The sequence below is a fragment of the Lynx rufus genome, unplaced genomic scaffold (assembly GCF_022079265.1).
Source record: "Lynx rufus isolate CCGP_SWC_20201006 ecotype Redwood Valley unplaced genomic scaffold, mLynRuf1.p SCAF_2, whole genome shotgun sequence".
NCBI lineage: Eukaryota > Metazoa > Chordata > Mammalia > Carnivora > Felidae > Lynx > Lynx rufus.
Window position 1 is genome coordinate 213,075,061 of NW_025814834.1, and position 15,614 is coordinate 213,090,674.

Below are 15,614 nucleotides of genomic sequence, written 5' to 3' on the forward strand. Positions count from 1 at the left end.
TCCATGGACCAGACACTCCTGGAGGGTGTCTATGCCGTGAGAACCTGCAGGAATCACGTCACCTCTCTGGGCCTCAGTTCCCCCTCACGTGAAAGGCCGGGGGAGGAACTTAAGAGTCCTGACATTCTGCAGAGTTGTGCATATAGCTGCCACTCCATCGCCTGGAAGAGCTTTAATTATGGGATGGAAAAGAAAGGAGCCTGAGGGTTTGGAGGACACGGACCATGAACTAGGGGCCTCAGCCGGGCCAGATTTAGCACTCTGGGTGTGTCGGCAGCCACCTGCGGCCTGGCGGGTCCAACAGCACATTGGGGCTCCGGTCGGACCCACCTGCACAGCCCGTGGCCGTTCTCAGAAGCGCGGGACAGGGTGCAGGCGAGGGGGAGGGACAGGGATGGCGTGCTCCCGCCGGGACATGGCACACAGCGGCGGTCTCGGGTAGGACGAGGTGTAAATGCTCTCCCTCAGGGCAGCCCTGGGCGTCAGCCACCTCTGCTTCAGCTGCTCATAGAGTCCATAGTTGGTAGGGGGAGCTGCAAGAGAAGCCGGGGTCTGCGTGAACGGTCCGGGCGTAGACTGGCCGGGGGACAGCGCGGCGGGGGCCCTGGGGGTTTCCCGGAGCGAGGCTGGCAGGGCTCCGGAGGGAAGAAGGGCTTGCGGGGGGCCGGCTCCCTGTGTCCTCAGGAGGGACCAGGCGCCCGTCTGTGGGCCTCGGAGAAGTCAGCGCCGTGACTGGTTAAGGATGGAGGGGAGCGTCCTGCCCCAGCGGCGAAGCGAGCAGTGCAGGTGTGTGAAGGCTGATGTCGAGGACAAACCCCAGGGTAACGGGGCGTGGCGCGCAGGTCACCATCGGACCCGCGCTCCTTTGCGTGGAAGGGTGGGAGTACAAAACATAGGGTGCAGAGAAAGAGGGCAGCTTGAAATGTAAATCAGATCAAGGCCCTCTCTTACAAAAATCACTCCAAAGTCCTAGTTCTGCTGGAAGGACACAGCCCCCCTCCTCACTGTGGCCTCTGAGCCCTGATGTGGTCTTCCCGTACTCCTGCCTTTTCACTTGCCATTCCCTCGCCTGGAATGCTCTCCCCGCCCCCACTCCTGTATGGCTCCCTCCTTCTCGACTCAGCTATCTCTCCCAGAAAGACCATCCAGCATCATTCCACCCGAAGGAAATTCACAAACACCCGCCTCATTTTCTGTTGCTTAGCTATAAGTTTTCTTCATGACGCACATCCCTGTCCAAAATTACCGTATTTACTAGATCTTAAGGTATCTTATGCATGCATGGCGTCTGATCTGAGACCCACTGGAATGACGACTCCCCAAGGGCAGGAATTTCTCCCCTGTGTGTCACTCCTGTGTCCTCAGGTGCTCCCGCAGGGCAGGGCCCCTGGGAAGTAACAGTCCCCATTTAGCACAGCTGCCGGATCCGAATGTGCAGCGGTGTTTTTCCTGCCACCTGTGCTCAGGTGACCATGTTTCCATGGTGCACGCAGGTGAGGGCTCCAGTGCACGGCCAGCGTCACCTCTGTGTCAGGGGGCGGGGGCAGGCAGCAGCCCTGGGGGGACACGGGATTCTCCCGCTCTCGGGTCATTCTGATGCCCTCACTGCGCGTCTTTCAGCCTGTGCCCGGCACACCTCAGCCCTACGTGGCTGTGGACCCCTCGCAGCCCACTACGGGGGGGAATCCTGAATTATACAAATACCAAGAAGGGGGAAGTCTGCTTTCTCCGGGAGCCACAGCAACTTGTGTCCACTCCAGGTGCGACGCGGGGGCAGGCTGGGGTTGTAATTATGCCGGTTGTAATGGTCGTCATATGTGCTAATCAGATGGCGGTGTGAGGGCTCCTGGTGGTGCGTCAGCAGGTGTTTGTACGGGAGCCCCTGGAAGGACAGACACAGCGGGTGTGTTACTGGTCAGAGCAAGGCATCCACGGGGCGGTGGACGGAGGCAGAAACTGTTGCCACCGAGGCTCGTGGTGCTGATGGCGAGGAGGCCTCCACAGGCCGGCGGCGAGGGTCTGCCGCCTGGGCCCTCAGGGCCACCAAACGGGAGACGCGGTTGTCTGGTCCACCCGACACAGCTCACCTTCACACACACATTCCATCTTGGCTGCAGTCCGTTCTCCGTATGAGGGCCCCCAACCCATGCCAAGTCAATTCATCCCTAGAATGGGCAGTGGGGACACATTAAAATGAAAGTCAGGACATCCAGCTGAATGGGAAGAGTCAGAACCATCTCAGTGCTGCCCTGTGATCTGAAATTATACCCTTTGATTTGTCTCGAGTCTCATCCATCCAAGTGCCTATTTTCATGGCTAGAGAAAGACGTTGAATACCGAGCCTGACATAAGCACCTTGTATTTCAATCAGTTACTATGGGAAGAATCAGAGCATGCCCCATAAATTGCCTTCTCCTGCAAAGGATTTATGGCTCCCTCAGCTGGAAACTTGGGGAGCGATTTCTTTGGTGGGGGTTATTTACAAGGAGAAGAAAGCCATGTTCTCCTTATTCTGGGACGTTTGCCTGCATCAGTGCTTTTCCTAAGAAAATCCTCTTGGCCCTGCAAGGGAATCTTGGAGGACTGGGCTGATTTACAGGGGAAGATAATGTGGATTTCCATGCCTGTTCTCTTGTCTGGACCAAACAGGGAGGTCTGTGTCTGCTATGGTCTGGAAACGCTGACTGCACATAATATTTCAAGTAGTGGTTCCATAAATAAGTCAGATCACAATGCCGAAGGGAGACAAGGGGGGAGGCACAGACATTAAGCAGGGGTTCCCAAGATCCGTATCACTGGGTGCCCAGAGAACATTTCCAGTGCCAGGGAGGGCACATTGGCGGGGGGGGGGGGTTCCCATGAACCAAGGGAAGTGCTGGGGAGGCATCACGGCAGGGAAAGGAGAACAGCCACAAGTTTCTCTTGGTGTGGGGTGTGGCCCTGCTGTCTGGATTATGTACCTAGGATTTTTGTTTTGATCAGGTATGGTCAGGTGGCAGAGAGGGAGACAGCTGCCTTTGAAAGAAACAGTTTTGAAAGACATGCCACACCACATGGGGCCACATTAGGGAAACACCCAGAAGGAGAGAAAGAGAGAGAGCATGACCCAGGTTGTCCATGTGGTTTCCAAGGGAAGGAACAGGTGAGGCAGGATAGTCAAGTTTGAGTTGAGGATTACAGAGTTTGAATGATTTCAGCAGGCTCTGGGCTATAGGGGTGCCCACTCTTGTTGGTGCCTGGCCCTGGAGTGATTTGGGGCAAAAGTATATTGACTTGGCATAGAAGCGTTAGATAAAAGGTGGTTGGGATATAGGCTCTGGGTTGGTTGCTTTGTATCCTAAAAGCTTGTTTATAGGCAAGTTGTGTACTATCTCTAGGAATTAGCAAACCCTGGGAAGGCAGTCTCTCCAGGATCAGCAAGGCCCCTAAGATGTCAAGCCATCTAAAATACAAAACATAGGGGGCGCCTGGGTGGCTCAGTTGGCTAAGCGTCTGACTCTTGGTTTTGGCTCAGGTCATGATCTCACGGTTCATGAGTTCAAGCCCCGCATCGGGCTCTGCGCTGACAGTGGGCAGCCTGCTTGGGATTCTCTCTCTCCCTCTCTGCCCCTCCCCCACTCACTCTCTCTTTCTCTTTCTCAAAAATAAATAAATAAACTTTAAGAAATTAATAAAATAAAATAAAATACAGAACATAGAAAATTTGGTTAATACACCTGCCTAGGGGCAAAGCACAGGAAGGGGGTTTTCCCTGGGGAATGCTAACCCCATCTATCCAAAGTCAATTTGAAGGGAGATCAGCATTTGCCTAAGAAGGGGGAGGTGTGAGGTGGGGGATGGGAGAGGTGCAGAATGAAATCCACAGAACAGCTGACGGACTGAAACGGCTGTTCAGAAGCAACACTGTGTCCAGGGTCCCTGGCACACAGATATTTGAACAGAGTCCTTAGAAGCGAATATCTGATTGCTTGGTTCTATTTTGTGTATATGTTGGCAGGGGGCTTCTTAATTTTAAACGGACTGTGTGTGTGTGTGTGTGTGTGTGTGTGTGTGTGTTTATCTCATCAGGGTTTGTTATGAGTCCAAAGAGAGGACACCTAATGTGTATTGAGAACTAGCCTAAGCACTTCTTATGTATTGATAACCGGGGACCAGGATCCCCAGATCGTGGGTTTTTATTTTGACTTCCTTACATTAACAGGCATTTGGCACGCTAGTGGCAAAGGCCAGCAGCTCCAGACCATCAGCAGGGTCTGTGGATGCCAGCGTGCTCCAGGAAAGTCAGTGCAATCCAAAGATGCCAGGATTGTCCAGAGATGCCAACACAGCCCAGCGGTGCCAGCACAGAGCTGAAAATTTGCTGCTATTTATACTAAGATGGACCCCCAAAATGCAGAAGACAGAGTCAACTCCAGCAGATAGTGTAAAGGAATATGAAGATACTTCTTGCTTGATTTACAGACCGGCCACCTGCTTTGTCCCTTACCAACCAGCCAAACGGTTTTGGACAAACCATTGACCACACCTGGGACACCTTTTTATCTGAAAAGGAGGGTGCTGAGCTGAACTATCTCTCAGATCCCTTCCAGCTCCAAAATGCTTCCATCTGACAATGTCCACCCCTCACTCTGGGCCCCCACCCTGAGTTTAGGCAGGTAAGGGTTAGATGGGTCATGGTGGGGGACGTGTCCTGAGGATGCAGTGCCCTGCTTCCTGCTCCGGAGGCCTGTGACACAATGACGCACAATGTGCTTCACTGACGCACAATGAAGCCCTCAATGAGTGGGAGAGGACAGAATGGCCCTTGATTTTATACAAAAGAACAGGAAGTTGGGGCATAGATGATGCAAAACACTGCCGTTCAAGCATCACCGCTACTTGTTTTTGGAGGACCTCCCCTATTTCCTCACTATGTTCACCTAATTCAGTATTTACCCTTTGCCTACCTCCTGTTGGGAAAGTGTGGGGGAACGGGGAAAATGATCCAAGAAAGTGCTGGGGTACAGGGCAGAGGGAATGCTACTGGGTTGACATTTGGTGGGTTGTAAATAAAGGTGAATGCCATCAGTGGCCCCCGGGTGGGGGAGGATGCCCACGAGACTGCTCCTGTGTCCCCAGAGGGAACCAAGCCTAGAAGGAGGTGGTGTCTCCTGAGCTCTGGAGGGGATCCCAGGCCTGAGTGTGGGGCCCCCACCTCCCCCACTTACCTCCACTCTCCTCTTGCCATACCACCTGGAGATCTGGTCGGGTCTGTGGCCCGGGAAGGGGACATACTCTTTTCTGTAAATGGACTGAGGTCTTTGCTCCATGGCTTTGGTGAACTGAAAAAGACCAAATACTCAGGATAACTTCTGTGATGCACCTTCTCATGCTTCTGTAGCGTCCCCTCCCCTCCTGGGCTATGGGAGGCTGGGCAGAGGAAGGATAGACATGACCCCAGGGCAACAGCCTACACAAGCCGGGCTTCATTTTGCCCCCTCCCTCCCAGAGCTTGAAAAGGAACATGCTCAGGCCATTGGCACCCCACTGCCCAGACCCACGCCTCAGGAAAGCTGTTCCTTGGGTCACCCGGCCACTTGTCATGGTCTGCACCTGTTCCCTTTGTCCTCTCTCTCCCCGCTCTCCACTCCTGCTAGCCTCCTTCTTTTCTTCTTCTTTGTTTTCCTCGCTCTTCCCAGTTCCACTCTTTTTCCCCCCATTATCTTATATCTCCTGGTTCAGTTCTTAAACATTGATTGTGGTAAAATATACGAAACAAAATTTACCATTTCAACCATTTTTAGGCACACGGTTCAGGAGCATTAAGTACATTGATATGGTTGTACAGCCATTAACACCATCAGTCTCCGGAACATCATCTTCTCACACTAAAACCCTGAACCCATTAAATGGCTCCCTCCCCAGCCCCTGGCATCCCCCATTCTACTTTCTGTCTCTATGAATTGGACTCCTCTGGGGAGTGCACACAAGTGGAATCCTACAGTATTTGTCCTTTGGGGCCTGGCCTATGTCACTTAGCATAGTGTCTTCGAGGTAGGATTGTCTTCCTTTTCAAGGCTGACTACCGTTTCGTTGTATGTATATGCTACCTTTTGCTTACCCATCCTACCGTTGGGCTGCCTTGAATAATGCTGCTACACACATAATGTATGAACCTCTCTCTTCCAGATCCTGGTTTTAGTTCTGATGGTTATAAACCCAGAACTGGAGTTGCTAGATGATATGGCTGTTCTATGTGTACTGTTTTTAGCAACTGCCATAGCTTCTGTCTCCCACAGCAGCTATACCATTTTACATTCCCACTAGCAATGTACAAGTGTTCTGATTTCACTTACATCCACACCAACACTTATTATTTTCTTTTTCTTTCTTTTTTTTCAATATTAGCCATCTTATTGGGTGTGAAGTGGTATCTCGCGGTTTTGACTTGCTTTTCCCTAATGACCAGTGATGTTGAGCATCTTTTCATGTGCTTTTTGGCCATTTGCATAACTTGGAGGAATATCTTTTCCAGTTTTTTCCCCATTTTTAATTGTTCGTTTGCTTTTTTGTTGTTGAACTTTAGGAGTTCTTTATATATTTTGGATATTAATCCTTTATCATATGTAATATTTGCAAACATATTCTCCCATTCCATGGGTCACCTTTTCACTCTGTTGATAGTGTTCTTTGATGCCTAAAAGACTTCAATTTTGATGAAATCCAATTTATCTATTTTTTTTCTTTTGTTACCTATGATTTTGGTGTCCTATCCAAGAAATCATTGCTAAATCCAATGTCATGAAGTTTTCCTATGTTTTCTTCTAAGAGTTTTACCATTTTAAGTCTTACATCTAACTTTTTGATCTGTTTTGAATTAATTTCTGTATGTGGTGTAAGATAAAGGTCCAATTTCATTCTCTTGCCTGTGGATATGCAGTTTTCCCAACACCATTTGTTGAAAACACTGTTTTTTCTCCATTGAATGATCCCTGTTGAAATCATTTGACCAGATATGTGAGGACTTACTTCTGAGCTCTTTATTTTATTCCATTGGTTTATATTACTGCCTTTATGCCAATATATCAATATTTGGTTACTGTAGTTTGTAATAATTTTTGAAATCAGAGAATGTGAATCCTCCAACTTTGTACTTCTTTTCAAGATTGTTTTGACTATTCTCGAGAATGGTCTCTTGAGATTCCAAGTGAATTTTAGGGTGGATTTTTTAATTTCTGCAAAAAAGATCATAAGGATTGCATTGCATGTGTAGCCATTTTGGGGTGGTATTGACATCTTAATGATATTAAATCTTTCAATCCATGGACATAGGAGGTATTTCCATCTATTGGCATAAACTTTCATTTCTTTCAGTCATATTTTGCAATTTTCATTGTATAGGTCTTTTGCTTCTTTGGTTAAGTTTATTCCTAACTATTTTATTCTTTTTGATGCTGTTATAAATAGAATTTTTTAAATCCCCCTTTTAGATAGTTCATTTTTAGTGTATAGAAATGCAAATGATTTTTGCAATTTGATTTTTGTATCCTGCTACTTTGATGAATTCATTTATTAGTTTTGACAGGTTTTTCTGGGGTTTTTTGTTGTTTGTTTTGTCTCTGTATGTGTGGTCTCTAAGGTTGGTACATATAAGATCCCTCATCTGCAAACAGAGATAATTTTACTTCTTCCTTTCCAATTTCTTGTTATTTCTTTTTCTTGCCTAATTGCTCTGGCTAGAACTTTTAATACTATGTTGAATAGAACTGGCAGAGCACGCATCCTTGTCTTACTCCTGATCTTAGAGGAAATTATTTTTGGATTATTTACCACTGAGTACGATGATAGCTGTGGGCTTTTCATTTATGGCCTTTGTTATGTTATAGTAGTAAAATACTGAGTAGAATTCACAAGAAAAGCCATCTAGTCATGGACTTTCATTTGGGAGATTTTTTTAAATGTTTGTTTATTTTTTGAGAGAGAAGGAGAGAGAGAATCCCAAGCAAGCTCCTCACTGACAGCACAGAGCCCGGTGTGGGGCTCAATTCCACAAACCATGAGATCATGACCTGAGCCAAAATCAAGAGTCGGACACCTAACCAACTGAGCCACCTAAGCGCCCCAGGAGATGTTTTTATTACTGAATCAATTTGCTCACTAGTTCTAGAACTATTCAAATTTTCTATTTCTTTGTGACCCTTTCTTCAATATGTACTCTCCTTATTTGGTTCTTGTAACAGTTTTTGACTTAAAGTCTACTTTTTATGATGTTGGTATAGCCATGCCACTCTCTTTTGATTGTTATTTGTATGGATATCTTTTTTCACTTCCAACCTACGCATGCCCTTAGATCTAACGACTGTCTCATATGAGTCATATACTTGCATCCCAGGTTTGGGTTTTCCCCCCCATTTGCCAATCTATGTCTTTTGGTTGAAAGTTTAATCTATTTACATTTAAAGTAATGACTGTCAGGGGAGGACTTCATTTAACTACTTTGTTACTTATTTTGTTACAGGGTTTTTGGTCCCTCATTTCTTCCATTACTACTTTCATTTGTGTAGTTGACTTTTTGTAGTGACACATTTTTATTTTCTTCTCGTTTCCTTTTGTGTATACTCTGGAGATATTTTCTTTGTAGTTATCATAGAGATTGCATATAACATCCTAAACTTATAATAATCATTTTAATAATCTATTTTAAACTGGTACCAACTTGACTCAGCTCAGACATAAAAACTGTGCTCCTGTACAGCCCTGCCATCTCCCATTTTATGTTACTGATGTCATAAATGGCATCTTGATATATTTTGTACACATTAACATGGATTTATAATTATTTTTATGCATTTGGTCTTTAAATCCCATAAAAAATAGTGGAGTTACAAACCAAAATCACAATAATAGTGGTTTTTATATTTGTTCATGTGTTTAACCTGTACCAGAGGTCTTTATTTCATATGACTTTGAGTTACTGTCTAGCATTGCTCTGTTTCTTACAGGGCAGGCCTAGTGGCCATGAACTCCTTCTGCTTTGGTTTATCTGGGGATGTTTTAGTTTCTCTTTCATTTCTGAAGGACAGTTTTGGTAGCTATAGTATTCTCAGTTGATAAGTTTTGTGGATTTTTTTTTTTTTTAGCACTTTAAATATATCACCCCACCCCTTTCTGGACTACATGGTTTCTGCCGAGAAATCTACAGATAATCTCATAAAGGCAACTTTGTACAGTGATGAGTCATTTTGATTTTGCTGCTTTCAAAATTCTCTCTTTATCTTTGACTTTCAACAGGTTGAGTATAATATGTCTTTGTGTGGGTCTCTTTGGATGTATCTTTTTGGAATTCACTGAGCTTCCTGGATTTGTAGACCCATATCTTTTCTTCAAATTTAGGAATTTTTCAGCCATTGTTTCTTCATATACTCTCTCTACTCCCTTCTCTTTTTTTCTCCCATAATGTGTATACTGGTCTGCATAATGGTGTCTCATAAGTCCTTAGACTCTGTTCACATTTCTTTCTTTCTTTCTTTCTTTCTTTCTTTCTTTCTTTTTTTTTTTTTTTTTGGTCTTCTCAGACTCAAGAATTTCAAATGATCTCTCTTCAAGTTCTCCAAACACCTCTAGTGAATTTTTTCAATGTAGTTATTGAATTTTTCAGCTGCAGAATTTCTATTTGATTTCTTTTTATAATTTCTATTTTTTATTGATATTCTTATTTTGTTCATATATCATTTTCCTGATTTCCTTTAGTTCCTTTGTTCATGTCTTCTTTAAGCTCTTTAAGCATATTTAAGACTTTTTAAGTTTTTGTTTAGTCCTTCTGATGTCTGTCTTTCCCCAGGGCAGTTTTCCCCACTTGGTTTTCTTCCCTTCAGTGGGCCATGTTTGACTATTCCTTTGTATGTCCTGTAATTTTTTGTCGAACATGGACATTTGTAAAAACAGCCCCCTCTCATAGTCTTTGCAAACTGGCTCCATTTAAGGGAAGATCTCCACTAATTAACAGGGCATGTTCAGAGGCTTGGAATCAGCCTGATATGAAGGAAGGCTTAAGTTCTCAGGAGTTTTCTGAGCATGCATCTTGCCTGGGCCCGTGTATGTGTGTGTGTGTGTGTGTGTGTGTGTACCTTTGTATTTAGTCTGTATTCACAGCTACTTTAAAATGCCTTAATTTCCCAAAGAGTGTCTCCCCTGCTTCTTCTCAAGGCCCTTTATGTTCCGTTGTATTCCTCTACCTGTAATCTCAGGCCTCAGACCTTCACTGGTTTATAGTCCCCTGGCAACTTTTGCTCACTGTAACCAGTCTGCTTTCAACAGCCTTTCTTGGCCTGAAACATGAACTATGACACTTTTCCCCATCTGAGCTCTGAGTCAAGAAAAACAGAGACCAGTTCTTTAGGCAGCCTCCAGACAGATTAAAACGTTGCCCCATTCAATAGCCAAAGTACGGAAAGAGCTCAGATGTCCATCAACTGATGAATGGATAAAGAAGATGTGGTTTATATACACAATGGAATACTACTTGGCAACGAGAAAGAATGAAATCCTCTCATTTGCAACAACGTGGATTGAACTGTAGGGTATTGTGCCAAGTGAAATAAGTCAGTGAGAGAAAGACAGATACCATATATTTCCTTTCATATGTGGAACTTGAGAAACTTAACAGAAGACCATGGCAGAAGGGAAGGGGAAAAAATAGTTTCAAACAGACGGGGAGGCAAACCATAAGAGACTCTTAAATACAGAGAACAAACTGAGGGTGGATGGGGGGCGGTGGGGGAGAGGGGAAAATGGGTGATGGGCATTGAGAAGGGCACTTGTTGGGATGAGCACTGGGTGTTGTATGGAAGCGATGAATCACGGGAATCTACCCCTGAAACCAAGAACACACTGCATACACTGTATGTTAGCTAACTTGACAATAAACTACATTATAAAAATAAAAATAAAAAGTTTGATGTCCAAAAAGTAAAAAAATAAAAAATAAAAATTTTAGCCCTCTTTTCCTCTTTGCAGGAAAAAAAAAAAAAAATGTGCCTCTACTCTCTCTGGGCTCAAGGGAGGGGGAATGGCCGCTAAGCCACTGCTTCTCTGAAACTGAACTATGCTGTTCTAAGGAGAGAATGGGGAAAAAAGCAACTAAAAATACCTTAGAATTTCCTACCATTTTGAATGTGACTTTTTCTAAACTGGGCCTTTTTTTTGTTCACTGTGGACCTTTAACTATTTCCCAGAGCTCTTGTATAGTTGTTTTAGACAGGCCATAGTTGTTTCCATGGGAGAATAAGGAGCTGGAGCTTCTCATCTACCAGGTTTCTGATATCACTCCAACTCTGCTCTCTTTATGCAATCTCTTCCAAGTATAGGACCAACCCATAGTATTCCTGGATACTACCTCACCCACAAGAGCCTGGAGGATTGCTCAGCCAGTTCTTCTTGCCCTTGGAACTTCTCTTACACACACCCTTACTCCCCAAATAAGGCCAAGTGAAATCAGAGCTAACAATGGCCATAGACCACATCTAGCCAGAGGGCTGGTGAATTCCAATGTTCTCCCCGAAAACAGCCTTTACCGATTCTCAGAAGTCACCACCAACCTTCTCCACACTTAAACCAAAGCCTCCAATTGTATTTCACTCTCTTTTCTTTGCTCATTTCCCAAGAAGAAATGAGGATGTCTACATGTCTCTGCAGACATTTAAGTGGCTCAGTCTTGATTGCCACTAATGAAGATATTTAATTTCAAGTAGGCCAATTCAGGCAAAGTATTTTTGTCGTGGCCTTAAAATACACGGGAACACCAAGAGCCCATTCGTTCTGTTTTGAAAATAAAAACTGAGGGGCGCCTGGGTGGCTCAGTCGGTTGAGCGTCTGACTTCGGCTCAGGTCATGATCTCATGGTTTGTGAGTTCGAGTCCCGCGTCAGGCTCTGTGCTGACAGCTCAGAGCCTGGAGCCTGCTTCAGATTCTGTGTCTCCCTCTCTCTCTGCCCCTCCCCTGCTCATGGTCTGTCTCTCTCTGTCTCAAAAATAAATAAAAACATTAAAAAATTAAAAAAAATAAAAGAAAAACTGAAACGCACAGGCCGGGCAAGGTTGTGGAACAGGAGCCCATCCCTGGACATCAATGTAGAAGAGTGGCAAGCCTTCCTTGGCAAGTACCACACTCTGGGAAGGGCCAGGCCAGGGAGAACGGATGTTCTTCAGCTCAAGATGCAGAGGAATTAGAGACAGGGAGCACCAGATGCCTAGAAACACTCCACTGAAAATAATGCTGTAAGGCACAGCTATATTCATACCTGTACTATCGTGTTTTCAAGCTATACCAGGGACCTTGCTGATTACTTGAATGTAACTCCTCTCCGAAGAGCACAGAGACCCTAATGCCCCATTCTTAAGATGTAACTATCTATGGCCCCTAATTTGGAAATAGTAATGACCTCACTCCTACCTCTGCCTGCCATCAGTCCATCCCCCAAGCCCTCTGTCCACTCTCTCCCTTTCCTTACCTTCCTCCTCTCTTCCACCCAGTTTCCAGTGAGCACTCGGGTTGAATACTTGGTCTCCACCTTCCAGCCTGGGGTAGAGAATGACTGTGGACTTACTGCAGCCAAAAACTGCATGGTAAGTGCTTGCCCCGAGTCTTTAGACTTGAGACAGTTTCAGGCTTTAGGGGTGGGTAGATGTTATGAAGTTGCTGAGTGTAGGGTGTCTTTCTCTCTTATCGTCCCAGCCACTCTTCTGAGTGGATAGAGATGACACCCTGCCAACTTCACAAAATAGATGGGCCTGAGAGTCTGCTTTCTGCCTCCAGGGAGAGGTGATGTGATCTTGGATTCCCTACTGTTGACTGTCTCCATGGTGATAGATTGTGTATAAATACTCTCCTGAAGGGAGAAGCTGATTCTTCAGGAGCAAAACTGACCTCATAAAAGCAAATCAAACCAGCAATAACCACCACAAATGCAGGAGCCAGAAGGGCTTGGTGTTCGTGCTGTGACCCCGTGAGAGGCATCATCTTTAAGACACTCTTTACAAGGGTGAGTTGAGATGGTCGCACTCTATCACTACGTAATGAGTACTGATGTGTGAGGCCCACTCTGAGATATCTGCGTGCATTCACCCATTTGATCCTCACGGCAGCCCTTTGAAGCAGGTGCCATCGTTACACCCATTTTACAGATGAGAACAGTGAAGCAAAGAGAGACCAAGTAGCTGTTGAAAGTCCCACGTGTGGGAGAGCTGGGATTTAAATCCAGTCTGATTCAGGCCTAGACCCTTGGGCTCCACTCAGTGCCTGTCTGCCCCTTTGCCCAAGGAGTTTCCACAGAGAATCCTATCTTTGTGCTCAAGCTGATGCTGTATGGTTCATTTGGTTAGTCCTCATTCATCCCACAATCCTCTCACTGACCACATGCTACATCTTGGGCACTGAGCTGCGGCTATAAATGCATCAGTGACTAGACCAGGGTCCCATCCCCACAGAACCCAGTCCGATGGGAGAAAGACTATTATTTTGTTTATTCACTAAGCAAAGGAGTCTGGAAACCACACGTGGAGGCCACACGTGCCTCCTCCCTCTACCACCTGACTCCTGCAGTTGTCACTTCCTTGTTGTTTTTTTTTTTAATAGGCTGAGCACCAAAGGGTGTGTTCCTAAACACTAATGCTTAGCCTTGCCCATTTGTGGACTTGATATAAATGCAACCGTAGAGCATGTATTCATTTGAGTCTGGTTTCCTTTCCTCAATATGGTTAATGCTTTTAAGATTCATTCATGTTGCATATAGCTGTGGTTACTATGACTATTTTGGATCTAGTATGTGTCTCCTGGTGCCCAGATACAGCCATTTCTCTAGAGCTGTACTTCTCAAATTTCTAGTTTCTTAAAAATTATTGAGGACCCAAAGGGGCTGTTTTTCAATGTTTATTTATTTTTGGGACAGAGAGAGACAGAGCATGAATGGGGGAGGGGCAGAGAGAGAGGGAGACACAGAATCGGAAACAGGCTCCAGGCTCTGAGCCATCAGCCCAGAGCCCGACGCGGGACTCGAACTCACGGACCGCGAGATCGTGACCTGGCTGAAGTCGGACGCTTAACCGACTGCGCCATCCAGGCGCCCCCCCCAAAGGGGCTTTTTAAAATGTGGATTGAGGGGCATGTGGGTGGCTCAGTCGGTTAGGCGTTCAACTTCTTGATTTTGGCTCCGGTTGTGATCCCAGGGTTGTGGGTTTGAGACCCATGTCGGGCTTAAGATTCTCTCTCTCTCTCTCTCTCTCTCTCTCTCTCTCTCCCTCTGCCTCTCTCCCACTCACGCTCTCTTTCTCTCTCTAAAATAAAAAAAAATTTAAACTAAAAGAACTAATAAAATAAAATAAAATAAAATAAAATAAAATAAAATATGAATTGTATTGGTGATCTGGACCCAGATCATGGCAGTGCATGAGAGCCAACTGTGCCCATCTCTTCCCAACACCATATTCTGTAAAATCACATCGGCAGCTCCACATCAGTCATGGTGGGAACATTTGTACCACAGAACGGGCAAACTCAGTGGATTAATATAAATATATTGACTATTATTTATTGATTTCAAAAAAAATTCCATCTGTTATGATATATTGTCCTGTGTAAAGGAGAACATCTAATATCACATAGATACGTAGTTAGAAGAGAGAGAGGTATTTTAATAGACTTTGCAATTAATTGTGGATATTCTTCGATACTACAGGAAAACTCAGTGAGCGGTAGTTTCTTAAAGGTTAGTTACAAGGTGGAATCTGAACCTGTTCAGGCAACTCTTTGAACTCTGTTACATTAAACTCTACTTGTTGATTTCATGCTTTGAGGGGACCTTCCAGTTATTTGTGATTTTGTTACATCGTGGTGTCATTTGAATACCTGAGCTGTCCAGATCTTTCAAATGTTGACCTATTATACGGTATCTTAAAAATCTGTAGGATCTTAAATATCACTAGTGATCTCATCAGAAGAGCATTTAAGTGTTAGGAAGTTGACAAGTTCACAGTGATGGATACAAGTTCTCCAAAATTCTAATTTTAGCTTGAAAGCTAAACTGTTGTCATTGGCAACAGCTACTGTCCACTGTTTTCCCTGAAGTGTCAGACTTATTTTGTTCTTTTTTTTTTTAATTTATTTATTTTGAGAGAGAGAGAGAGAGAGCACGAGCAGGGGAGGGGCAGAGAGAGAGAACTCCAAGCAGTCTGATAGTGCACTGATAGTGCAGAGCCTGATGGCAGGGCTTGAACTCACAAACCGCGAGATCATGACCTGAGCTGAAATCAAGAATTGGGCACTTACCTGACTGGGCCACCCAGGCGCTCCTACTTCGTTCACTTTTAAGAAAACATCTGCCAAGTGTTCTAATTTGAATATTCACGGTTTGTCCACCCATCATGCTTTCAAGTAACAATCATATTTAATTAAAAAAAAAAAAGTCTACCTAATTCTGCTCACAATTTCAGCAATTGCACACAGCACTCTTTTTCAAGAGAACATCATTCTTGGGTGCGCAATAACAGAGCTTAACTCATACCTACTTTCTGTTTCATCACATGGCGTGTTAGAAAGATTACTGCTCAAAGGTCAAGATTTAATAAAGTTAGTAATTTTTA

General features: G+C 44.9%; 1 protein-coding gene across 1 annotated transcript; it reads right to left on the reverse strand.

Annotated features, from left to right (window-relative positions):
* Nucleotides 1-351: 351 nt before the first annotated feature.
* Nucleotides 352-12,601, reverse strand: CFAP107 (cilia and flagella associated protein 107). Its single transcript, XM_047083221.1, has 4 exons — nt 12,488-12,601; nt 5,208-5,321; nt 1,705-1,882; nt 352-533 (listed from the first exon to the last, which is right to left on the reverse strand). The coding sequence occupies exons 1-4, from the start codon at nt 12,599-12,601 to the stop codon at nt 352-354; spliced, it is 588 nt and encodes a 195-aa protein (XP_046939177.1).
* Between the last annotated feature and the right edge of the window lie 3,013 nt (nt 12,602-15,614).

Coding starts and splice junctions, on each gene's coding strand:
- CFAP107 (XM_047083221.1), bottom strand. CDS start 12,601: ATGCAGTTTTTGGCTGCAGTAAGTCCACAGTCATTCTCTACCCCAGGC. Junction 5,322..12,487: donor GGGTGGAAGAGAGGAGGAAG/GTAAGGAAAGGG, acceptor GGTCTTTTTCAG/TTCACCAAAGCCATGGAGCA. Junction 1,883..5,207: donor ATGGCAAGAGGAGAGTGGAG/GTAAGTGGGGGA, acceptor CTGTCCTTCCAG/GGGCTCCCGTACAAACACCT.